This window comes from Notamacropus eugenii, chromosome 2, assembly GCF_028372415.1.
Source record: "Notamacropus eugenii isolate mMacEug1 chromosome 2, mMacEug1.pri_v2, whole genome shotgun sequence".
NCBI classification, from domain to species: domain Eukaryota; kingdom Metazoa; phylum Chordata; class Mammalia; order Diprotodontia; family Macropodidae; genus Notamacropus; species Notamacropus eugenii.
The window spans coordinates 288,385,890-288,411,358 of record NC_092873.1 but is presented as its reverse complement, the minus strand read 5'-3'; the positions used below and the strand labels follow the sequence as shown (position 1 = coordinate 288,411,358).

At 45.4% G+C, this 25,469-nt stretch overlaps 1 protein-coding gene across 1 annotated transcript; it reads right to left on the bottom strand.

Annotated features, from left to right (window-relative positions):
• Positions 1-454: 454 nt before the first annotated feature.
• STRIP1 (striatin interacting protein 1) lies at positions 455-25,469 on the bottom strand. The gene is made up of 21 exons (XM_072644273.1): positions 25,257-25,469; positions 20,635-20,704; positions 18,496-18,570; positions 17,659-17,793; positions 17,429-17,549; positions 16,604-16,672; positions 15,503-15,609; positions 15,262-15,389; positions 12,481-12,663; positions 12,028-12,245; positions 10,862-10,927; positions 10,622-10,685; positions 9,823-9,894; positions 8,713-8,787; positions 8,367-8,464; positions 5,992-6,118; positions 5,725-5,825; positions 3,982-4,048; positions 3,181-3,285; positions 2,440-2,644; positions 455-1,490 (listed from the first exon to the last, which is right to left on the bottom strand). Exons 1-21 carry the CDS (start codon positions 25,452-25,454, stop codon positions 1,243-1,245), a joined length of 2,532 nt encoding a protein of 843 aa, XP_072500374.1. The 5' UTR covers positions 25,455-25,469; the 3' UTR covers positions 455-1,242.

The window sequence follows — 25,469 nt, the reverse complement described above, 5'->3', positions numbered from 1 at the left end:
AGACAGTGGAATCAGATGGATGTCTGTCAGCATGGAGAACAGTCACAATATTTCAGGAGCCATCTAGTTCAATCCACACACCAAAGGAATTCTGCTGCCCCAGCCCTATGAAGACCTCACCCTGGGAGTACAGGTACTATTTAGAGGATTCTAGCCCACGTCACCTCTCCAAAGGAGGATGAAGGGCAATGTCACAGCAGAACTGATGGGCTGGAAGGAAAAGGTAGGGAAGAAGGCAGAGATGGGGGGGGTGGTCATGGATAGATCCCTTGTGGCCCCTCTTCTTCATCCCCAATTCTGTCTTGACGCTATCTACCATTTCTCACCATAGATCAAGCCACGGCAGCAACAAGGACCAGGAGGCAAGCTCCCAAGTCATCCAGAATGAGCTGATTTGGGGGAGGGAGGGCAGACTTGACACAGGTCTCACTATTCCCTGAAGTTAAAACAATGGTCATTTTTTGGCTTTTTAATGTAAATAAAATACACAAATACACTTAAAACCCCAGAGTTACACAACAGAACACACATATATTTTATATATATATAGATAAGATATATAGATATAGATATAGATATATATAGATATGTACAGAACATTGCAAATAGAGGGGGAAGACAGTTTCCCTGTCTGAGGGGAATGTCTGTCTCCCACCCCAATCCTGTCCAAGGCAGATGTACTAAGGCAGCAGCAGCCCTGTCCTCTGCAATAGCTGCTTGGAAGGAAGTTAGAAGGTGGCTTGAGAGAAGTCAGACCACACCTGCTAAGAGCCCCAATAGTGCTTTCCTGGCTGACCTCTCACCCCTCTTCGAGGCAGGCCACCATGCTTAGTGTTTTGGCAGAGCTGGTGGATTATACCTGAAATCTAGAGGATGCCATGGGAAGGGGTCAGAGGGCTCCACACATTGGCCTGGAGCTACTCAGGCAGTCATGGCCAGCCAAGTGTTGCATGGGAAAGGAAAGGTGGCATCCTTCCGATCTGCAGAAGAACATCCCTCCTGGGCAGGACACTGGGAAACCACCACCAAGAAAGAAACCAAATCCAGAACCTTCCCTACATCAAGCCCAGGGGTCTCAATGAATTTGTAAAGATGGCGCACAAAGCCACACTGCCACCTGGAGGAAAAGGAGCAGCACTGCAGAAAATGTGGCCACAAGCCAGACAGGGACACTTGAGGCAGAATCTGGCTTGTGGCATCATTATCAGACTCCACTTGGTGCCACGGGTTTTGGGCAAAATCTCACTGCAGCAGCTCTTCCCAGGAGATAGGCTTGGAGAAAACCTCTCTTTCCAGCCAGAGATCATAGTTCATCTGGAAGTCCTCAGGGAGGTCTACCCGCTGGCCCAGGACACTCTGTAGGCAATTATCCACAGGCAGGAAGTCGGGGTTGTTATGGGTCCGGTCATACCTTCGAGAGTTGAAACGTTCAATGTTGGCACGCAGTGCACACTCTTCTGCCTGGAAGTCCCAGGGTCGGGCGTCCAGATCTGAGGCAGGAGGAGGAGGGAGCAGAATTAGTAATAGTGAGGAGCCACTCTTACTGGGGGCTTGTTGTACACTACCCACCATGAACTCAGTAACGAAGGACAAATGAGTGTTTAAAAACCAGAACGCCTTAAGCATTGTAACTATTGGCGGGGAGGTGACACGTGAAGGGCCAACGGAGGCCTTACAAAAATGAAAATTTTCAAGGATGTGAAAGATCAGGAGAGGAGATAAGAGACTGCAATATTCCATGTAAATTCAATTTAGCAAACAATTATTAAGTGTTTTACTATGTGCAGAATATTATATATGCTATAGGATACATTTGGATCATGGAAAAGCTTCCAGACAGGAAACTTGAGGCCCACAAGTAAGTAATTAAAGGAGGAAATGATTACTTTTACTAATAGCTGACTTTACCTAGCATGGATAGGTTTGCATTATTTTCAGCTGGTCTTCATGACAACTCTGAAGTATTATCGCCACCACCATACAGATGAAAAACCTGGGGCCAAGGGAGGTGAAGAGATGAGCCCAGGCCTAACAGCTGCCAAGTGCTGGAGGTGAGATTCAAGCCTAGTTCTGCTACTTACTACTGTGTGACCTTATATGCTTCTGTTTCTACCTTTGTAAAATTCAAGGATCTGGCTCCCAAGTGCCTCCCAACTGAAAATTCAACACTCCTCCACACATCCCTGAAGATTTTTAATATATTCCTCCATCCAAGAGGCTTTTGTTGCCTCTTTGCACAGAAGCAAATAAAAAAAAAGAAGAGAGAGAGAGAGAGAGAGAGAGAGAGAGAGAGAGAGAGAGAGAGAGAGAAAGAGAGAGAGAGAGAGAGAGAGGAAATGATCTATGTGGTTTCTCTGTGGTGCTAAGACCCTGATCCTGTGACTGGGGAGGAGACCGGCCCAGACACAGCCTCTGCCCCCCCACTCCCCTCCCCCTCACCATTCCCGTAGGCCCAGTCATCATTTAGCCGGTGCCGAACTTTCTGGTAGATGGCCGACATGGTCTTCATGTTGCTCTTCCGCCATTGGCGCCCCAGATACTTGGTCTGCACCTTGAGCAGCTTCAGCACATAAAGCTGCATCATGGCTTGCTTCACCTTCAAGGCCCGTTTCAGGATGGGTGCTGACTTGAAGACCACCAGCATCTAGAGCCCAGTCCAGGGGCAGCAATAAACACATTAGTTAATGCTCCTAATTCATTCAGTCCAATATATATGGCAGCTAGTAGAGTGAAGAGCTAGCCTTGAAGCCAAGAAGACCCGGGTTCACATCGTACCTCTGACCAATACTGGCTGTGTAGCCCTGAGGTCAATTAAGTCAGCCTCTCAGGGCTCCAGGCATTTCTCTAAGACCTGTGTTAGTAGAAGAGTTTTTTTACCTGGAAGTTCCTGATACCAATGAAATGACAAGTTTAGTTCCTATTCCTATTTCTAACGGATGAAAAGGTCTATCTTCCAGGAACTGAAATGAGCTGAGCCTCCCTGCATAACCCAACTCAGGAGGAGATCAATTAAACAAAAATAATTTGGATATAGGAAACCTAGAGGGAAAGAATTTGGTTCACTTGCCAGACTCTCCAACTTGGCTCAAGGGACTTGTTGCCCATGTGGAGGGTAAGGGGACATGAGACAACTTACAGCTCTGATATTCACACCTAATGGCCTTGACAGTCTTCACTTACCATGGTCCTAGAGTGCTTCCATTTTGTTAGCTTGTTCAAGATCCGAAGTAAATTGATACAAGAGAAGAGATTCCGCCAACAAAACTGGTTATTATCTCCAGCTTCCTATGGGACAAAGCCAAGACAAATGGTGAGACAAGGGCTTTTGTCAGCCACTGCCATTGAGCACCAAGAGAGGCCCATGGGTGTCTACCCATCGAAGGCTGGAACCCTGAGGAGCACTACCTCCCCAGGATGAGAAGCAGGGGCTTCTGGAAGTGACTCAGAGCACTGGGAGGAGCAGTTAAAGCAATGATTTCCTTCCACCTGTCTTGGTCACTGAGGCCCTGGAATTACCCGCTATGGGTAACATAGGCTACCTTCCCCAGACTGGACCCCAAGAGATTTTTAGCTTGGTATTCCCTGAATTCTGAGCTTGCAGATAGACAAAGCACAGGCCTAGAAGTCAGGGAGTCTAGCTAAGCTTATTAGCTGTGCAGCAGTGCGCACATCACTGCTTTCTTTGATCCTCAGTTTCCTCGTATGTAAAATGGGGAGAATCTCACAGGGTTGTTCTGTCAAAGTAAGCCCCAAGGCCTTAGAGAAATGTGGTAAGTGTGATTATTCTCTGAAAGCCCTCATTTCTCCTTCTTCAGCTCCACAGAAGGGCCTTCACAAGAAATAAAGAGGGCTGTCTTATGGGACAATTCCAACCTTAGGACAGAGACAATGATGTCTTCCACTAGGCTCCAAGTTGCCAAGGGTCAATCCAGTTGACTACCCTCCTCTTTCCCCATCAGAGAGACAAACAAATTCACTCACCAAACTTTCTGCTGTCAACTCTGGCAGTTCATGAACCACACAGTAAGGGTAATCCAAAACAGAAATACTGGAGGGGTCAAGAAAAAAAAAAGACCAACCTTTGTAAGGGAAGCCCAGGGGCTTTCTGGGAGAGTACTGTGTGAGCTAACAGTAATCTTGCACAGGTGTCCTGGGTCCTCTTTTTTCCCTTTAGTAGAGTGCTGACCTGAAGTCAGAAGATCTGAGTTCAAATTCAGTCTTCTGGTTGTGCAACCCAGGTCAAGAAACTTCACCTATTTGCCTCATAGGTAAAATGGGGATAATAACAGCAACTACCTCCCATGGTTGGTGTGAGGATCGAGTGAGACAATATTCCCAAAGTGCTTAGCCACTTGAAAGCACTACACAAAGGTTAGCTCTCTCATGCGGTGATCTCATTAGTTCCCATGTGTTCAATTATCATCTCTATGCACAGATGATTTTCAGATCTATAGATGCTGAGTCTCTCTTGAGTTGGAACATCATATCCCCCACCCTTTGGACTTTTTGGGTTGGATATCCTGTAGGCATCTCAAACTCAATTCACCCAAAACAGGAGCTCATTATCTCCACCCCCACTTCTGCCCCTCACCTCCAACCTTCACTTCTTCCAGACTTTCCCATTACTTTCAAGAGCACCAACCTCTCAATCAGCCAGGCTCCTCACTTTCACTCATCCTACACATGCCCAAAGAGTTGTCAGATCTTGTCGATTCCCTCTTTACAATCTCTGTGCCTATGTCCCTTTTCCTCCCTCCTGCAGCAGCGTCACTGCAGACCCGGAACACGACAGCAGCCTCATTCTGACTGGCCTCCCCTCTCCACTTGGCTGCTAAAGTGATTCCTCTAAGTTTCACGTCTCATCATGTCTCCACAAACTCTACTGTTCACAGTGGCTACCTGTAGTTCCGCCCACATCATACTCCATTTCCGAAGTCTATGATTTTATACTGTCTGACCCCCAGGCCCAGAAGGTTCTCCCTCTTCACCCTGACAGCAGAGCTCATTCAAAACTCAGCTCAAATTCCACCCTCTGTTAAAGGCCTTTCAGCCCCTTCCTCCCTGTCTTTCAGGATTATTTATCACTTACATTATATATTTCTTTTATGTACATAATTATTTGCAGTATTATCTTTACTATTAAAATATGATTTCCTTGAGGACAGGGACCTGTTTTTGACTTTCTTCGTATCCCTAGCACTTAGCACATAGCTCTTAAATGTTTGCTGACAGATGCCTTTGGGAATAATCCTGGCTGTTCTTTAATGTGCTGTAGGAAAGAAGAGTGTTTTACCTTCTTCACTCCCCAGTTTCCCAGTTACAGACATCTGACACAAAATACTCTTATCAGTTTCCTGTCAATTGTTCTTTCAGAGGCATCAACATTCCAATCACCTCTTGTCTAGCAGACTTTGCCTTATCCAGGTGAAGCTCACATCCTAAACCCTGGTAACTGGTGCCCTGGGGGTTAAAGATTCAAATTTCATAAGGCCCAAATAGTTTTGGCACTGCCGGTACTGATAAGAGACTGTTTTGTGGAAGGCAGGTGTTTAAAGGGCTCTCTGGGCCACTGGAGCCTTGTGCTATGGATTGGTTCACCTGCCATGAGATCAGTAATTGGCTCCTGAATAGAACCATGACCTTGTTGCTGCCCAAGTGAGATCCCCAACTGGAATAGGTCCCTACTGTCCTCGTTCCTATCTGCCCTTCCCTGGCCCTCGTTACCTGTTTTTGGCAGTGATGTATGACATGATGGTTTGATTGAAGAACTTCAGAATCAAAGGGATGCAGTTGGCAAACACAAGATGCTGGGCCATGTACTCAAACTGAAACCAGAGAAGGCAGTGAGGGAAGCCCCTGCAGTCTAGACCCTGATGTTGCCAGGGAGTTGTTTGTTGGGCAAAGCCTCTCTTCCAGCTAAACACCCCAGGCTCAAGATTATAGTACGGCAGGGCCCCAAGCCGAGGATGAGGTGGGAGGACACCCAGGTACCTGGTAGATGTGGTTCAGCTTGAAGTGCTTGAGCAGCAGCAGCAACACTGCAGAGATGGCCTTCACGATGATCTCTTTGTGGCGGTTCACATCCACCCCCAGCTTCATGCTCTGTAGCACAGTGGTTCTGGAAACACAAGGCAGGCACAACCAACTTAGTCACGGCCCAGTGGTGAGGCCAGGGCAGCCCAGAGTCTTCAGAAGGGGCAATGGTGTCAGACACTCGATCCATCCACCTTACTACCTCTTGGCAACACTGTGGCTGCCCAGAGATGCTTGTACTTGGCTGCTCTTCTCTTTATGGAATCTCATTTGGTCAGTAGAAACCTCAGAAGGTTTGATAGGATCTCCCTACTGTTCCCCATCAAATACTGTTATTTTCTCTCATGACCTCCCTGGTACTGAGACCTGTTCTGTAACAGAGTAGGGACAAATTCCTTTCTTTTCCTTTCTCCTGAAATGGCAGCTCCATTTGGAGATGAATCATGGCACCAAAGAAAAAGCATTGGGTGTCCAGGCCAGAGAGATCTGGGGCTGAAGCCTGCCCTGACTAATGATAAGTCACTCCTCTGTTTGGGGCCTCTATGAGTAAGGATTACTATCTCTCCCTCAAAGGTTTAGGAGAACCAAGGTATTTTTCACACTTCTTCCATCAGGCTCCCTCTCTCCAACAACCCTGAGTTTAAGCCCTCATCACCTCTTGCCTACATTATTTCAACCGCCTCCTGAACAGTCTTCTCAAAGCTCTCACTACTCCAGTCCCACTCTACATACTGCTGCCGACATTATTTTCCTTAAGCGACTGACCATGTCACTTCCTGACTCAAAGCAGCTTCAGTGGCTTCCTACTGTCTCTAGGATAAAATATCAACCCTTCTGTTTAACTTTTAAAGACCCCATAGCCTCAAAGCCCAACCTATCTTTGTGGCTTTGTTGGGCATTACTCAGCTTGCCACAGTCTGTGATCCAAACTAGCCTTCTGCTCCTCAGGTGGGCCCATCTCTGGGCTTTCACACTGGCTGTCCCATGTCTGGAGTGAGTTCTCCTCCTTACCTCACCTCCCTGAGGCCCTCTCTTCCTTTCAGACAGAACTTTGCCTGATCATCACCAGCTGCTAGTGACCTCTCTCCCCAACATCTACTTAAGAAACAGCACATAGTCATTTCATACTCCTGCTGTGTATTCCTGTATCTGTATTCGTGTTCTCTCCCATCAGAATGTAAAGTCCTCTTAAGGAGGGCTTGTTTCCTTCTTTGTAATTGTCTGGGCAGGTGCCCGACACTTGACTGACTGATCTAAAATAAAGGGGGACCTTAAAGTACTAGATAAACGCCAGCTATCACTATGTGACTCAGAAGGCCCCCCACAAGGATGGAGCAACGGACGTCACCCCAGACACTAGCCAGCTCTATAACCTCAGTCAATTAACGTCCCTGAGCCTCAGTTACCTCATTTGTAAATGCCGATGAAAATACTGGAAGCCCCCACTACAAGGGATCGTTATGAGAAAAATAAATATTCTGTTAACTTTAAAGTGCTCTACAAAGGTGAATTGTTATTATTTGGTGAACCTTTAGTTATATGGACATGGGCCAGTCCTTTAATCCCTCTGAGGGTTGATGTCCTCATCTGTAAAATGGGGATAATAACCCTATAAGTAGTTTTCTCACAGGGATACTGTGAGGATGAGATAATCAACCAACTAACATTTATTAGGTACTTCTTATGTGTCAGGCTAGAGATTCAAAACAAAAAACAAACTCCCTTCTCTTGTATATAAAGAGTTTTGCGAACCTTAAAGTGGTTTATAAAAGAAGATCGAACTGTTTTTAAAATTTAAATTTTCTCTCCTACCAACCTGCTCCTCACTGCCCCTCTCCACCCCCATTCCCACACAAGATCTCTAATTTGAAAAAACGCACTCTTAGAATAAGATGAGAGGTCACTGCCCTAGGGGGACCAAGAATTTCCCTTTATAACTTTAAAAACTTTGCTTACAAGTCCATTAGCTAAAAAGAGATACCCTGACTGAAACTGGTTCACCACCCTGGTTGGCAAGCTGCTTGGATCCTAAGGATGCCACAGAATCATGAAGCCAGAAGGAATCTTAGAAATCACATAATCCCATGCCCTACCCTCACTTCATTTTCCAGATCATAAAATGGAAACCCAGAGAGGGTAGGTAAATGTCTTGTACTTGGGCACCCAGACAATTCGCAGTTGCAGTGAGACTAAAATCCAGGTCTCCTGAATCCTAGTCCAAAGCTCTACTATCAGTGTTCTCTGACCAGCCAATGTATTAAATTCTATCCAGGGCACCCTTGGGCACCGAGAAGCTGACCCTCCCCTACTCCATTCACAGGAATGATACCTACGGCATCTCCTCAGGTAGGACATCAGCCAGGATATTAATGGAATCCGTTTTGGCTTTGGAAGTGGGAGCAGCAGCCAGCAGGATTTTCAGCAGGGCAATCTGGAGTGGGAACAAGATATTTAGAAGAAAGAACACAGGATGGTCTAGGATCAAAAGGCAAAATACCAATGTCGAGTTCTTTCTCTATATTCCCAGGTAGGTGAAGAAGGCAATAGTGACCTGGCTATGTAAGTTCACTGAACAAGAGAGAACAGGTATTTTTCATCTATGAATGGAGACTGAATGATGTTATCGCTTGAGGGGGCACATATAGAACACCTTGGCTGAAAAAGAAAAAAATCACTCACCATGTACTGAGGCAGGCTAGGGAGGAGCCCTTGATAAAGAGTTTCAGCAGGGACTTGTTCCACTTCCTCTTCTCCCTATTAATATAAAAGGTTATAAAAATAAAATCTCCAAGTCTGATCAAACCTGGGCAAGCTTGCTGTGTGATATGTCTCACTGGGGTTCTGTGAAGACTGAAATGCAGGTGGAAAGACTCCCTCTAATTAACCTGTTGCCTCCCAAAGGGCAGAGGAACCTGGGGGTTTTGGAAGCCAATTCCAACTGGATGGCTCAAACTGGACATCCCACAGACATCTTAAACTGAACTTATCCAAAACTCAACTCATGACCTTTCCCCCCAAACCCTGTCCCTCTACTACCTTCTCTATTACTGCAGAGGGCAACACCACCCTTCCAGGCCCTCAGGCTCACAACCCAGAAGCTATCGTGGACTCCTGACTCTCTCTGTCACCATATCCAATCTGGCACCAAAGCCTGTCCATTTCAACTCTACAATATCTCTCGAATACTCCCCCTTCTCTCCTCTGACACTGCACCCACACTGGTATAGGCCCTCATCTCCTCACACCTAGACTATTGCAGTAGCTGCTGGTGGACCTGACTGCCTCCAGTCTCTCCCCACTCCAAAACATCCTCTTTCTGACACTAAAATGATCTCCCTAAAGCCCAGATTTGACCATGTCAGCCCCTGCTCAATCAGTTACAGGGGCTCCTTCTCACCTCCATGATCACATAGAAAATCCTATTTGGTGTTCAAAGCCCTGCATGACCTGGCCCCTCTATGCCTTCATCTTACACTCGGTGATTCAAGGACACTGGATCTCCTTACTGTTTCCCATTTCCCAACTCTTGGCATTTTCTCTGGCTGTGTTCCAGCCTGGAGTGTTGTCCCGGTTCATCTTAGCCTCCCGGCTACCCTGGCTTCCTTCAAGTCCCACTTAAATCTCACTTTTTATAGGAAGTCTTTCCTGCTCCCTCTTACACGCTGTCTTCAACACCAGACTGAGCAGGACCTGCTTTTTACCTTTCCTTGTATCTCCGGTGCTTAGCCCAGTGCCCAGCATACAGTAGGTGCTTAATAAATGCCTGTTGGGTGCCTGCCTTCCACTTACCCCTGAGAGAGGAGAGCGAAGGTATTCTTCCTCCATCTGGGCTTGGACTTCTGCGATTGATGTGTACTTGTGCTAGTGTGGAAGAAAGGAAAGAATGTACTCATGTCAACAACACTCTGCCACTGCACTCTGAGCAGGAGACAGACACAAAGCAGCTAATTTTCTAAATATTTTCTTTTGAAATACAAATTTAAGAAGGGCTGAAGAGTCTGCTGCCAAAGCCTGGTTCAAATGGGCATTTCTTACCTCCCTCTCACTGCCTGGTTTCCTACCTCAGAGCAGAGAAGTATATGTTATGGTGGGGACTCTGAAAGGTAGCTGTCCTGAGGTCAGACAAGGAGAGACAGCTGATAGCCTGACAGAGAAGGGGAAGAAGAAAAAGCTACACATGGCAGACAGAAACCTACAAAAACATCAGAGTGGATCCATGGAGGGGAATGGCAAGAAACCCCTGGCACTTCAACAAGTTTGAGAGCATTCTAGCAATGAGATATGCTCGAAAGGATGACCTGAGGTATAACAGCAAGGTTGAATTCAGTGCCTTCTGTTTAAGAAGGTTAAGGAGTACATACTGCTCTGCTGGAGAAAACTGCCCACCAACGTGGTTAAAATGTCAAGTCTGGGGTATGTGAAGGCATGAGCCTCAGGGGTTAGTAAATTTACTTATGGGAAACAAATCATTCTCCAATAAATGAGGTACGATTGTAAAGCCAGTCTGAAAAGCAAGTCTCCCTAGATTCCTACTCCTCACCTCAACATCAGGGCCATACAGACCACAAAGTCCCTTCAGGGCACTCACCAACTTCAGAGTCCTGATACTCTCATGAATCGGCCTGGGAAGTCCCACCACTGTGTTTGTGTCACTAGAAGGGAGAAAAAAAACAAAGCATCTCCTGCTTTTAAGTCTAGTTAATCTAATATTCAAAAGAAGAAAGGCCAGAGGAGCAGGCCTCAAAGCATTCCACTGTGCGGGGCAAGGGGAAAGAAGAACCCATCAATTCCTTCCACTAAGGCAATGACAGATGGAGTCAGCACTTACCTGCCCAGCGTGTAGCCAATGAATTTACTTCGGCTGGATTCTAGGAACATCTCAATGTCTTTTTCTCTGCCATAGATGGAAAGGAGATTCATTACTGGATAGGTTAAAATGTACATTTTCCGGATGTGTGTGTGGAGCAGAGGGGATTGGGGTGGCAGGTGGTAGGCAGGTGTTGGAATGAACTTCTGCCTTGTTTTTCTCTTTTAGAAAAAAAATGGGAGTGGGGAGGGGAGTCTAGCAATATTTAGTTTTGTTAAAGGTTCTTTAGATCTAAAGAAACTGTTAATTTAGGATTATAAGGAATATTACTTAAAACTTATTTTACTCTTAAAATTATATTTGCTATGTTAAAAGGAGTTCACTCAGATAATAAACTACAAAGCTACTGACAGGTTTAATTTAAATTACAAATGGAGCTACAAACTGCTGATCCTGCTCTTTGCTTCTATCAACTTAAATGAACAGGAAAATCTCAAGAAAAGAAGAAATCACATGCATTATAGCAATAAAGAAAGTTTCCTCTTTTAGCCACAGTGTTTCCCACATTTCAGGTAAGGAAAATGCTCAGTTTTGGAAAAGCTGAGGAAAAAAGTCTCCTGTCTCCTTCTGATGCTTTCTCTTCATCATTTTTATAGACTCCTGAAAACTGGAAGTTTGCCTGGATTGAGAAACCTTTCTCCACCTTTTCGTATGTTTCCCTTTTTCTTTGTTTTGTGTATTTTCAAACACTTATCAATTTCTATGTTATGAATTAGCAATATGGGTGTGTACATACATACATATATATGAAGACTTTATCTTAAACATTTTATTCATCATTCTAAAAAAAATTCACAATCTATTTTTAATCCATACTCCACACTGAGCCCCTGATGAAAGGCAGGAGAATATCTTTTTCTCCAGGTCTGAGAAATTGGGGCTTCTTGCAAGGCTCCTCCTTACCTGGAAACTAATCTCTGAGCCCCAATCCCCAACACTACCTAAGTGCCATTGCTGGGCATTTTCTGAACAAGTCTGCCTTAATGCTTTGGCCCTCTCTCTGTTCTACATGTACACCTTGAAGGCTGACACATGGCTGCCCTGCAAGCACAGGTAATACAAACATCATCTCCCCCTAGTGGAGAGACCAAAGGAAGCTCCCCTTGGGTCAGGGCTTCAAGACTCACCTAACCTTGGGGGCCCAGGGCAGCCCCTTTGGGCAGGTAAGTCGGTCCGTCTGAGGGTGCTGCACAGGGGGAGGCATCACCTCATCCCGCTCAAGGGGAAATGTCTCTCCCTCTAGGCTGTTGTCATCATCATTCTCCTCCTCCTCCTCTCGGGAGTCATCGGCCTTATATGGATCCCGCTCGTTGAATGCATCAAGGTTGTCTTGCTTTATGAGAGCCTGAAAACAGGAGCCGAACAGAAAACGAAAAGAGAAGAGATCCAAGAATGAGTGATTGCTGGAAAGACAAAGGGCACCTGAGGTCAGAGTGAGTAAAATGTTAGGAACATCAGCGAGAAAGCCCTAACCATGAGAAATCCTAAAAGCTGCCAGGGACTGCCCCTTGTTCAGTGACTTCTGAGGGACCACCTCCTACTTCAGCAGAGGCATTCCCTGCCCCTGTCCCATTGCTAACCTTGTGCTCTCGACGACCCCGTTTCTGCTGCTGTTCAATGAGGTCAGAGGCCGAAGCTGGAGGGGAGGCTGCCCTCATGTTTCGAATGACTTTAATGCTGTCTTCAGGCAGAGGGGGAAGGCCTAAGGTCTCACGCTTTTCTGCCTTCATGTTCTGGAGCTCCTCGAAGCCTCCGAGTGTGCACTAGAAAAGAGAGTGGATACCATGAGCCTCTTCAGAGCTAGCTCAGTGTCCAGGCCTAAGGGGTTTATACTTGTCCATCCCAACCATGCAAGGTCAACACATGCTCTCCTGACTTGCATGAAATGGTTCAAAGTGCCCATTTAACCTTCATCTTTACGCAGTCCCGCACTCTCTGAAGAAGAGCATAATCCATCCTGAGGGAAGCTCAATGGCGCCAACAGTGGATGAAGACACCAAATTACTAGGACAAGCGGAATGATAAGCCACAAAGGGGAGAAAAGAAGCTGAACAATCATGCAAGATCTGGGGGCTTCTGGAACAGCAAAGTCACCCTGTCAAGCTTAAATAGAAGTATGTGTAATCCTACACCAGTGATCTCCGAAGGGGAGTGCACAAGATGATCAATGGAGGTATAGGTAGAAACTGTTTTACATTCTCCTATAGTTCTCTTTTAATCTAACAAAGTAAGAAATTAAGCTCAACTAACAGTTAAGAGATGGCTTGACAATGACATCTTCACTCAGAATGTCAGGTGGTCATGTGTGGCATACAGAGAACATTCAGAAAAGAATGGGGTTCCACAGCATGGAGGGTTTAATAGTGGCACCCTTATTCATTCCTTTTCCATATACTGTGACATAATGCAGTTTACATGTGCACTCAAGTGAATTCACACGTCACACTAACGAGTTTGAACTAAATTAATCTTCATAAAATGAGCAAGTAGCTTAAAAAAAACTCCTGCAAAGGCATCTCAGATGCCTAGATGCTAGCTCACTAGCAACACAGGCCCAAGTGTGTAATAAGGGAATGTAGAGCTGGTACTTCTGCTGAGAAGCAAAGCTTCCTCTGTCGCACTGCAAAGTAAAGACAATGGAAATCTAATTAAAGCTGACAAGGAGTCAGTCAAATTATCAATTATTTATTACTGACATCAGTGAACCGGACAGTGTGTACATTGTGCGTGATCTGTGATGGTATGAAACAATCATGATTAGGAAGACATTTTAAACTAAGGTTCTGCTACTGAAAATGGTATCAGCCACAAACACGCTCCCATATATACACCCTAGAAAGTTTAGAAGTAGAATTCTGTAATCTGTTTATAAGTTCTCTCAAATGGTTTTGGTGATTTTTAAATGCATTTGTTAAAATATAAAAATGCATCTTCTGATTAGTTTGCAAAGGCAGCTGACTGATCTGGGAAAATGAAAACTTACAAGTCCAATCTCAACAAAAAATGCATAACTAGTAGGAGGGATTGAAAAATAAGAACAACGAAGTTGTGAGTTTTGCCAACTATGCACTTCTTTCATTTGGATCTATGGATCACTATGAAGTATCTTTTTCAGTGACAACAGACATTAAAAGCAAGAAATGAAGCAAACGTAATTCATTTGTATTGCTAAATAAAAAAGTGTTAAACCAAGATTTTAAAAAATTATAAAGCATATTCCATCACACTGCTCTTATTAAATTATTATTATCATATAAAATATTAAGAACACATCAAAGGTACAAAAACCTTTTTGCTCTCACTAACAATAACATAAATTAGGAAGAACAAAAAGGCTTTTGTACCATTAATAAACAATTTTACATTAATTTAAAATATTATTCTACCCTTACTGCTATTTTAAATTCTTTTTTTAAAAAATATATATAGTACAGTAGCATAATAGTATAAATATATACATATTGTGGGTATGTGAGCACAAAAGTTTTACTGATAAGGGTGTGTGGATTATGTTTTACAGAATCATAAATGAATTCCAACTTTAGGTCTTTGAAGAAAAAGCTAAATAAAATGGGACACAGACACAATATTTCATAATTCCTCCTAAGTGAAATAACATGTGAAGTTTAATCTAACCCGTCCCCAGGGAAGTCAAACCCTCAGGCCTGAAAGGCTTTGGCTGATCCTCAAGAACCCTGTAACATCTAGGCAGTTTCACTTTTTGGGGGTGATTCCATTTTCCTGTATGGTTAGAGAGAATCACAAGAAGGAAGTTATCAGCATGAACAATAAAGGTGAGATTGGAGTAAACCAGAAAAGTGTTAAGAATGCCCAGCCTGAAATGCTCACTGGTAGTTTTGGTTAGGCTCCTCCTACACTTAAGGAGTTGCTCATAGCTCTGTGAAGAGTTGATTTCATCTACCCAGAGGACAGTGATCTCCTGGGTGCTAAGGTGGTAGATAAAGTCCTAGCCCCACCCTGTCACCCAGCTACTTCTCCAGGGATGGGAAAGGCTCCAGGCCTGGCCCTCTCCCCTGGCACCACTCCTTCCCCTCTCTAGACACAGGTCGGGTTTCACCGTCCAGACTGAAGAGGCTGCAGGATGGCGCACTGTTAATTCTCAATCCTTTCAGGTGACATTTAACAGGAGGACATATTTATATTGGCTTTAATTTCAATCACTTTCACTCCCAAACAAGCTACAGGTCCAAGAACTACTCCAAAAACAGCTCTGTATGGAGAATATACAATCTCCTGCCACATTCTCCAAATCTACATTCTGATCTGGAGACCAAGTCTTCATGGGTCACATTAGCCGCATGTGGCATCTCTTCTGACCAGTTCTAAGGCAGGATTCTTACCAATACCGTCTTCCAGAGAAGCAAAAGAACTTTCTTCATGGGGAAGTGAGGTGCATGTCCACTGCAAAACTTGGTCACCATCCCAAACAGCATGATGGAGAATGGCTCATTGTTGTACAGGGGAGAACCTGGAGGTGACACAGACACCCCTGAGTCATCCCTTTGGTGCTGTAACGTTTGCCAGTGAAACTGGCCACCAGTCATTCATATAGACTTAACAGCATGCTAATAGGAGTCATACCTAACTCTGCTCGGAAAGTCTGTCTCATGGTCTTCCAGTCAGCTTTATCACCTTCACATTCTTGGTGGACAGTCTCTACAATCAGGTACATAATATTGAGCAGTACCCTGAGGACAAAAGCCAGTTCATAAAGAAAATGGGATGTGGAAAATAAGGGCTACATCATCACACACTATTTAAAAAATGTACTTCTAAAATCTGCAGAAACACAGGTACTGATGTGTGAAGGGATCAAAATCAGAGTCTCCCATGATAAAAAATCAAGCTGCTATCCATCTCTCCTATTCAGTGCCTCAGCTTCTTCAACCTTAATTATGAAAGCATTTTAGGAACCTAGTTTTCCTCTTAAGTATAATACCCAAAGGGACTGAGTCAAAGGAAGGGGCGAACCAGTAGAAGCTGAAATGAGGCCTAGGTGGTGGGGAAGGTAGAAAGAGACCAGGATTGGGTGGGAGACAATAGTAGGGAGGGAGGAAGGTCATGGCAATTGCAAGGGAAGCAATAAGGATGAAGAGGTATCTGGGGCTTAAACCACAGCAGAAAGAGCTGTCTAAAGCCTTGGGTTGGAGCATTTTTTTTTTTAAAATTCAGAGAAAGGCTCTGACCTAAGCTTCATTATCCTCTCCAATTCAGAAGCAATCTATGGACCTTTAGTCAGCAGGTATTTATGGAATATCTCTTAAGGTTAGAGCACTCTATGGGTATCTCTGCTCTTCCTAGCATAATCCTGCCCAAAGAAGAATTCAAGAACATCTCCTTAATACCGTCTTTTATCTGGTATTTGGTGGCTTCTTTTTGGCACATCTGTTCATAAAGGCTCCATCTCTGGAAACAAGAATGTGCTTTACAAGATAGGCTGACATAGTACATTTATATTACTTTCGCACACAGCCCTGACTACCCTTGGCTCTCACCATCCCATTAATTGCATACCCAAAGTCCCATCATACTCTGAAGATAAAGGTACATGGGAGAAATACAAATGGAAGGAAAAAATTTCCTCTGACCTCCACTGTGGTTAGATTTCCCAACTCAAGCTAAAACTGCATTAGCCTCAGGCTTGCCAGACCCTCATCAAAGAAAACAGGCAGGAAAGCTCACCTCAGGTCAGTGCTATCAGCCAAGGAGATGGCGGGCTTCCTCACAGCATTGCTGCAAGCTGCACTGTTGCTAAAGCAGGAGAGAAAGAGTCAGATTCCTAAGGGTAGGTGCTCCATGAAAGATGAGGTTAAATAATTCAGATAATGGCAACATTCAGAGTACTCATCAGCTGGATCACCACGTGTGCCAGGTTAGTTTTAATTATTTGTTTGTGTTAGTCTAGCCAAGTACTAGTCACTTCAGACTTAAACTCCTGAACCTGACAAAACAAATGTAGCCCTAACAGGGGCTAGAAGCAAGCCTGGGTTCAATTTGTATGGTAGATATTTGCCTAGTCCCCTTTTAATGAGGAAAAAAATCAAGTAAACATAACACCAGGTCTTCTACTAGAGAGCAGAGTTAATAAATGAGAAGTCTTCTGGTTAAAATGGATGGAGCTATTTCAGTGATTTCTCTTGGGGACTATTCCTAGTCCTGACAATGTGAATCAGGATTTTCCCTCTGTTGTTTCCCAAGAATGAGTAAAGGCTGGAGAGTAGAGCCATTCTCTGGGGCTGGTGGTCTAGACCCGAGGTGTCAAACATACCTCACTGTGGTCCTCAATGCTCCAGAACCAGAGGAAAATATCATTGGGAAATAGTTATCAAAACAAATAAAAATACAACAGAACAGAGTTCATGTTAACATGTAGTTTTCTAAGTCAACGTGGAGCTACTTTAGCGGGGTTTAACCCTACTGGTCCAAACTGTTTGATGGACTCTAAGCCAGGGAGGGGTCCTTCTACATGCCCTTCCTTTATTTAAATCCCAGATAAAAAGTGCTCACTCGATCTCCATGTTCAAGAGCTCCACCAAAGCATTGAACGTGCCCACCTCCAGGAGCAGGAAGACATTGTACCTTGACCACGCCTGAACTTCAGATTCAGAGGTGCACTCGCCAAAGGTACCTAGAAACACATATAGGACACAGGTCATCACTTGATGGCTCTGAGCTGCCTTCACTGGACAACTGTAATACACAGAAGCCACACATCCTCTGATGGTAGCCCCACTGACCTTGGGCGACATAGAGGATTGCTCGGGCCACTTTGAGCCTCTTCTCCCGGGCAGTGACTTCTAAGCCATCCAAGAGCCTCATGGCATGGGTACGGTGCTGGTTAATGTCAAGTTCGGTCCACTTCTTATCTGCCACTATAAAGTAAAAGACTTAGTTAGCCTTAAAGTTGAAAAGCCAAGTTTTGGAGTGTATATAACTTTAATATGTTATAGTCAGGAGGGCCAACATGACCAGAAGTGTCAGAGAACATAACAAAAAGTTATTCCCTGTGTAAAAAAAAAGTTCAATCTGGTGGCCCAAAGATATGACTGTCCAGACCAGAAATGCTGATTTTTTTTTCACCAGTATTGAACATGATTATAAACAGAAAGGTGGCACAGAGGATAGAGTGCTAGGCCTGGAGTCTGGAAGACCTGAGTTCAAATCCAGTCCCAGACACTTACTAGCTGTGTGACCCTGGGCTAGTCCACCCCATTTGCCTCAGTGTCCTAATCTGTAAGATGAGCTGGAGAAGGAAATGGCAAACCACTCCAGTATCCTTGCCAAGTCATTCAAATGGGGTCATTCAAACAACTGAACAACAACAATATAAATGGAAAGAGATTTTAAATTTTATTTTTACAATGTGTTAACTTTTTGAAGTCCCTCCCAGAGCACTTAGGAGCAGTTAAGTTACATGGGGTCCAGCTGAGCCACTGCCTAGTGACCTGTGAAGCTGTGCCTGTGTGTTCAGAGGCCTGAAATCTAGAGATGACTAAAGAAAACATAAACTACTATAGCCCTTAGGTGACAGGCTGAAGAGAAAACAAGGATAGGAAGAAAGAAAAACATCTCACCATGGATCCTGAAGTCTTCCTCAAAGCATTTTCGGTTCATCAGAAACTCGGGTCCTTCAGTGTAACTATAAAGTTCTGCCAAAAAGAAAGGCTTATTAGCTATAGCGATGTCTTAGCAATTCCAGAGAAATGAGAAATACCCTAGGTTCATATTCTGCTCCTGTTTCTTTAAGGATACAAACTGAATGAGACCACTTGCCATTGGGTATTTTGATTAAAAAGTGATTTGAAAAGTTAAAGCACCACCAGACGCAGGTAACACACAACATTAAACCTCTCAAATCCTCACTTCCAACCAGCCTCTTAAGAGGCTAAATGGAATAGGTCTTGGAATAGGTCTCTTCAAGGTACAAGCTACTTCTTGTCCATTCACGGTACTATGGGTGATTACTAAATGTCATAGGCCATCCTTCACATATTCGAGTCATTACGGGAGAGTTGTTTTTCTAGCAGTGTAAATGCTTTGGACTGATTCAATACTCTCGCTTGGCTTGAGATCAGAAGCATTCATCTCTAAGTTGGCTGATCATTGTGAGCTCATCATTAGCTCCCATGGCTTCAGATGTTATCTTAATACCCATGATTCTCAGACCTATTTATCCAAACTTGACTCTAGCCTCACATCTCCAGAGGCCTACCAGACATTCTGAAGTGGATGGCCAATAGACATCTCCAACTCAATGTTTCCAAAACTGAACTTGTTATCTTCTCCCCAAATCCACTCTTCTACTCTACAAAGGATTTATGTAGCATTTTAAGGTTGACAAAGCACTTTACAAATATTTATTTATCAATTTTATCCTCATAACAACTCTGCAAAATAGGTGCTATTCATATCTTTATTTTGCAGATGAGGAAATCAGAGGCAAACAGAAGTGAAACGGTTTGCCCAGGGTCACACAGCTACTAAATATATGAGGTCACAATTGAACTCAGGTCTTCCTGACTCTAGGCCCAGCTCCCACTTTATCCATTTAGCTCTCCAGACTTCCAAACTTATGACTACTGATGACACCTCCATCTTCCCAACCTAGCTGTCATCCTCCCCCCCCCCACCTCCAGTCATTGCTGTCCTGTCAATTCCATCTTCACAGACTCTCCCCTTCTCCATATGTGTGTGTGTGTGTGTATAATATATATATATATATACATACGTACACATATATATACATATATATGTATGTATGTATGTACATATGTATGTATATGGCCCCTTCTCCCCTCTGACACTGGTTACTCCTCCCCCAACCCATCCTCCACTCAGCTGCCAAAGTGATCTTTGTAAAGCACAGATTTCTAGCCATGTCACCTCTGCCCCCTCAATAAACCCTAGCAGCCCCTTATTACTTCCAGGCTTTTAAAAGGTTTTTAAATTTAAATTTAAAATTCAAAAAAAATTTTTAAAATTTTTTTTAATTCCTCAATAAACCTAGCTCCTTCCTCTCTTTCCAGTCCCCTTACACTCCTTTCCTCTCCTCGTCCTCTATGATCCAGTGACCCTGGCCTCTCTGCTCTTCCTCAAACACACCAGTCCCCATCTCTCCGATGTCTGCATTTTCACTAGTTGTCCCACATGTTGACATTTCTCTCCCTTCTCATCAACACTTCCTCCAGGTCACAGTTAAAATACCACCTTCTATACCAACCCTTTCTGATTTCTCTCCACATCCCTCCCCCAATAGTTCCTTCTCTCTAAGACTACCTCCAAATTTATCCTTTATAAATTTTTCTCTGTACACAGATGTTTACATGATGTCTCCCCCAATTAGAATGGGAGCTCCTTCAGGGTAGGGGTTATTTTTGCTTTCTTTTATAATCCTAGTAAACATTTAGCACAATGCTTGGTCTGAAGAAAGTACTTAATAACTGCCTGTTGACTGACTTGAGGGATACAGTCTGCCGGTCTAACTGGCTTAAATACCCACAGATGCTTAATAAAAGGGAAGCAATAATTTACGATCATAGTTACTGGGAGTCATGACATATTCAGTGTCTGACCCAAATAACTAAACATTTCCCCAAAACATTAAAAAGATTTATTCAGGGGGTAGGATTTATTCATTCCAAGTCTGAGATCACATCACTAATTATTTAGAGTCAGGAGAAAATTTCCAACCAATAAGAAAAGTCATTCTTTACCTGAGAGCTCTGCAGCCCACTTATCTGTATCAGCATATTCAAATTCTAGGTCTGGAGACTCAGAATAGCCCTGTTGAGAATAAGAAATATTTTAATACAAGAGGCACTTTTTATATTCTGCGTACTTTTAAAATGGAAAAACATAAATCCTCCTAAAAGTCATTCAAGTGATACAGTAAAACAATCTCTTATGCTTTATAGATACATCTAATGCTTTCCATAACAGCCTCTAATATAGCACCCACATGTGTACAGGATTATCTCCACCACCACCCTGAAAATTTAGGAAGCCTTTCTTTCCACCACACCCCACACACTCAGCAGCAAAAAATCTACTGAAGTATTTTGGTCTCAAGTACTCTTGAGATCCGACTGATGGAAACACAGCAGCAGTCACATAGAAAAGCTGCTGAGTAGAACTCAATATTCAAAGTACAGCAGAAAAAAATGTGAATTGACTGCAGGGTGTTAAGCTGACAGGTGCGGATTAAGCATCAACTCTGTAGGAAGTCAATGGGGGATGAAAAGAAACAAGCTTCCCAAAATTATTTTTGGTCTAGTTGAGGACACAAAACACATGTGAGAAATGACAAGACAAACATTAAATTATAAATAACAAGCAGAAGAACCCTGGTTATTATTTTACCTATTTATATAGTGTGTCCAAATAGTGTTACCATTTATACAGTGTTTTAAGGTTTGCAAATACTTTCCACAGATTATCTCATTTGAGCAGCTACATAGTTAGTCTGATATACTCCTGAGACTCAGTTTCCTTATCTGTAAGATAGGAAAAACACTATTTTTCACTACCTCCTCACAAGTCTATTCTGAGAAATGCAACTTTATAAACTGTAAAACACTACTTAAGTATAACCTATTATTATAATTAATCATTATGCCTCCAACTGAGTTATAAAGAGGTACCCATGTATTACCAAGTATTTAATTAAATGTCTACTATTGATGGTGCTAGGTAATGTGCTTGATGCTGGGGATACAAAGACAAAATAAATAGTTCCTGACCTCAAGAGCTTATGTTTGGGGGGAAGGGAGAAAACACGTACATATACAAGTATATACAAAATAAAAACTATTTATTGGGAGGGGGGTAATTTAGGAGAGGTACTAGTAACTGGGCAAATCAGGGAAGGCTTCCTGTAGAAGGTGGTATTTGGGCCTGAGTTTTGATGGAAAGAAGGAATTCAGAAAGGCAGAGGGGAGGAGGTGATGCACTCCAGATATGGGATGCTTTTGGGGACAAAGGCAGGGAGAGAGAGAAGGGAATGTAAGGTAGCCAGTATGGCTGGATGGAAGAGTGAGAAGGAGCTGGGACAACAAGGATGGGAAGACAGGCTGGGACCAGGCTGGGAAAAGGTTACTGAGTGACATGGTAAGCCTTCTCCTTTAGGAAAATCAGTGGCAACTATCAGGAGCATGAATTAGCATGAGAGGCTTGAGAGTGGGAAAACCAATTGGTGTCTACTACAATAATCCAGGAAACAGGTAATGGATGAGGCTCTGAACTACACAGACTTCATGAGGAGAGGAAAGGGGAGCAGATGAGAGGAGTGTTGTGGTCACAGAAACAAGATAGCAAGTAACAGGATGTGTGGGGTACAGAAGAAAGAAGTTGAAGTTAATGCCAAGGCTGTGAATGGCAGTGAATGGGAGAATGACAGTGTCTTCTACAGAAACAGAAAGGGCTGGCAGAGAAGTAGGTTTTGGAAGAAATGTGAGTTCCAGAACTGAACCTGAGCTCTAGGTTTAATGACTTTCAGACAATTCTGAAGAAAGGTAGAAACCATAAGTAAATGGGGAAAAAAGTATCTACATAGGGCCTGCTTTCTATCTTTAGATACATGTGTCTGTACTTTGGTGACTCTGGAAGATAAAGTAAGGCCAACAACTTTGTGCAACTCTGCCTCACTTAAATCAATTCACCCATGAGTGAAGACACTGACCCATGGTGCATTGGTAACCTCTAAGACGAAGGACGAATAACAGCGACATTTGTCTTCCAACTGTCCAAACTTTCATCTACTGGATCTTAGTAAAAATTGAGGCACATGGAGGAAGTGTCGACAAACATTTCTATAGCACGCTGTTGACAGCTAACTAGGGAGATGGGCAATTGCTTCTGAATTATGACATATAATTCACTACCATAAAGGTCATTTCTAGAGCTTCTTCTCAGTCTGAACCCTTCTTGAACTTTGTGTAGCATGACACAACTCACTTTTCCCTCCCTGAAATTCTCTTTTTCCTTGGCTTCTGTGATATCACATTCTGTTTCTACACCTACTTCTTAGATTATTCTGTTTCTCCTTACCCAGGTAAATGTGAGGTCACAAGATTTAGAGCTGGAGAGTGTCTTTAAAATAATCTAATTTAAATCCCCCATTTTACAAACTGGGGCCAAGAGAAATGGAAAGACTTGTCTGAGCTCATACTCTGAAAATAACCAGGTTTCTAATCTAGGTCCTATGACTCTAAAATCAGCATTTTTTCCAAATTGCCTCTTGGGGATCTCCCTCAAGGATCTTCCTTTCTACATACACTTATCCACTCCTACTACTTTAGCCATCACCTTTACGGGGATAACTGAAAATCTCTTTTAGTCCTAACCTGTCTGACCTTGGACCAGTTTTCAGCTCTCTTCTGGACATCTCTAAATCAATGTCTTGCTAACACCTCAAACTCAACATACATGAAATCTGACTCATCACTTTTATCTCTCCTCTCAAGGACACAAGCTCCTCTTTTGACTTCTTTATTCTAACGTACCTAATCATTCAAGGTTCAAATAACTCAGGCAATTAGCTGAGTTTCTCCCTCTCCTTCCACAACCAGCCAATCACCATTTTCGTGGATTCTACTTCCATAAGCCTCCTCTGTTGTATCATTACCAACCAGTTCAGGCTTTTCTCGACTCCAACACTTCCCCATCGATCACAGGACCAGAGACTGAAAGCTGGAAGGGTCCCTGGAGATCATCCAATGCAAGTCACTCACTTGACCAAGGCTCGGAACGGTGGGGATTCCCCACACTGGTAATAAGCCGGTCAAAGGCAGTGCTGCTTCCAGGGTCCCCACTCTTTCCTCTTTCTCGTCCATCTAACATACCGCTGCGCCATTAATTATCCTCTCGTACAACCAACGCTGCCCATCTTCAGTGGCTCCTCACTGCCGACGGGTTAAAGCCAAACTCTGATCTTCTGGGACTCCGCGGCCCCGCTTCTTCTCTGCCCCCCTCTGCCGCTACCTGCGGGCCCTCCTCACCACTGCACAGGGCCCCGTGCTAAAGGCCCCCCTCCAAGGTCAGCCTCAGACCCAACGCCAGCTCCGGGCGGCCTTCCCTGGCCCCTCTCTCCTGCATTCTCACGGTGCCTGTCACACAAGGGGCACAGAGCGGGGCCAGAGCTGGGCCCAGGGCCGGGCACAGAGCGGGGCCCAGGGCCGGGCACAGAGCTGGGCCAGAGCCGGGCACAGAGCGGGGCACAGGGCCGGGCACAGAGCGGGGCCCAGGGCCGGGCACAGAGCTGGGCCAGAGCCGGGCACAGAGCGGGGCACAGGGTCGGGCACAGAGCGGGGCCCAGGGCCGGGCACAGAGCGGGGCCCAGGGCCGGGCACAGAGCTGGGCCAGAGCCGGGCACAGAGCGGGGCACAGGGTCGGGCACAGAGCGGGGCCAGAGCTGGGCCAGAGCCGGGCACAGAGCGGGGCCAGAGCTGGGCCAGAGCCGGGCACAGGGCCGGGCACAGAGCGGGGCCAGAGCTGGGCGCCTTCCTCATCCAGACTGGGTAGGCCGCCAATACAGACTGGCTGAATTAATCACCACCGTCTCGCCGACGGTGAGGCTCCTCTGAGATCGGCCAGTTTGGGGCTTTAAAGACCGAACTACTGAAAATGTGACAACATTCCCTAAGAGCCGGCTCCCTGACAGACGCCTGCCTCCCTCGGCCACCGGGTCAGAAAATTCCTGGTGAAGGAGTTCGGTCCCCTCTCCTTCCCAGTGACTATCTCAGGAAGCATGATTCTCCAAGGAACAGCGAAGTGCTGGGGAATATGCTGATTAAGGTGACCTAATTTTTAAAAAAAGGAAACCCCAACGTGTATTTTCATTCATGAGGCCGGTGGGCGGAACTACTCCCGAGCCGGTGAATGACTCGGGCGTAGCCAGGGCGGCGCTCGGGGCCAAGGCGCACTTTCTGGTTTTCACACCCAGGTCGGGAGATTGGAGGTGACCCAGGCGAAGATGGCCCGACGACCGAGGAGGAGGAGCGGGTGGCCGGCCTTCAAGTGGCTTCTCCGAGGGCAGGGGCACCGCGGCCGACGAGGGCGTCGGTCCATTCCGGAGGGCGCCGCCCAGCTCCCTCCTCAGCCCGGGAGGCCGAGGTCGCCCCGGGCCCACCCACGGCCGCCGCGGTTCCGAGCCCCCGGGGCCTCGGGCCTCGCACAGCTTCCGGCTCCGGCCCCCGCCGCACGGACAGCGCACGGACAGCGCACGGACAGCGCACGGACAGCGCCCGGTCAGCGGCCGCTCCTAGGCCCCGCCCCCGCCAGGGCCCCGCCCCTGCCCACCCCGGCCCGGCCTCGCCCTCGCCCTCGCCCCCCCCCTGACCTCCGAGTCCTTGCGCTGGTTGCGGTTGAACTCCCGCCCTTTGCCCCCGGGCAGGACGCCCCCGCCGCCCCCGCCGCCGCCGGCGGTCCGCGGGGCCACGGCCTGGGGCTGCGGGGACGCGGGAGGCGGGGGCGGCGGGGGCTGCGGCTGCTTGTTGTTCACGATCAGAGGGCCTGGCCCACCGCCTCCCGGCTCCATCTTGGCTCCTGCGGC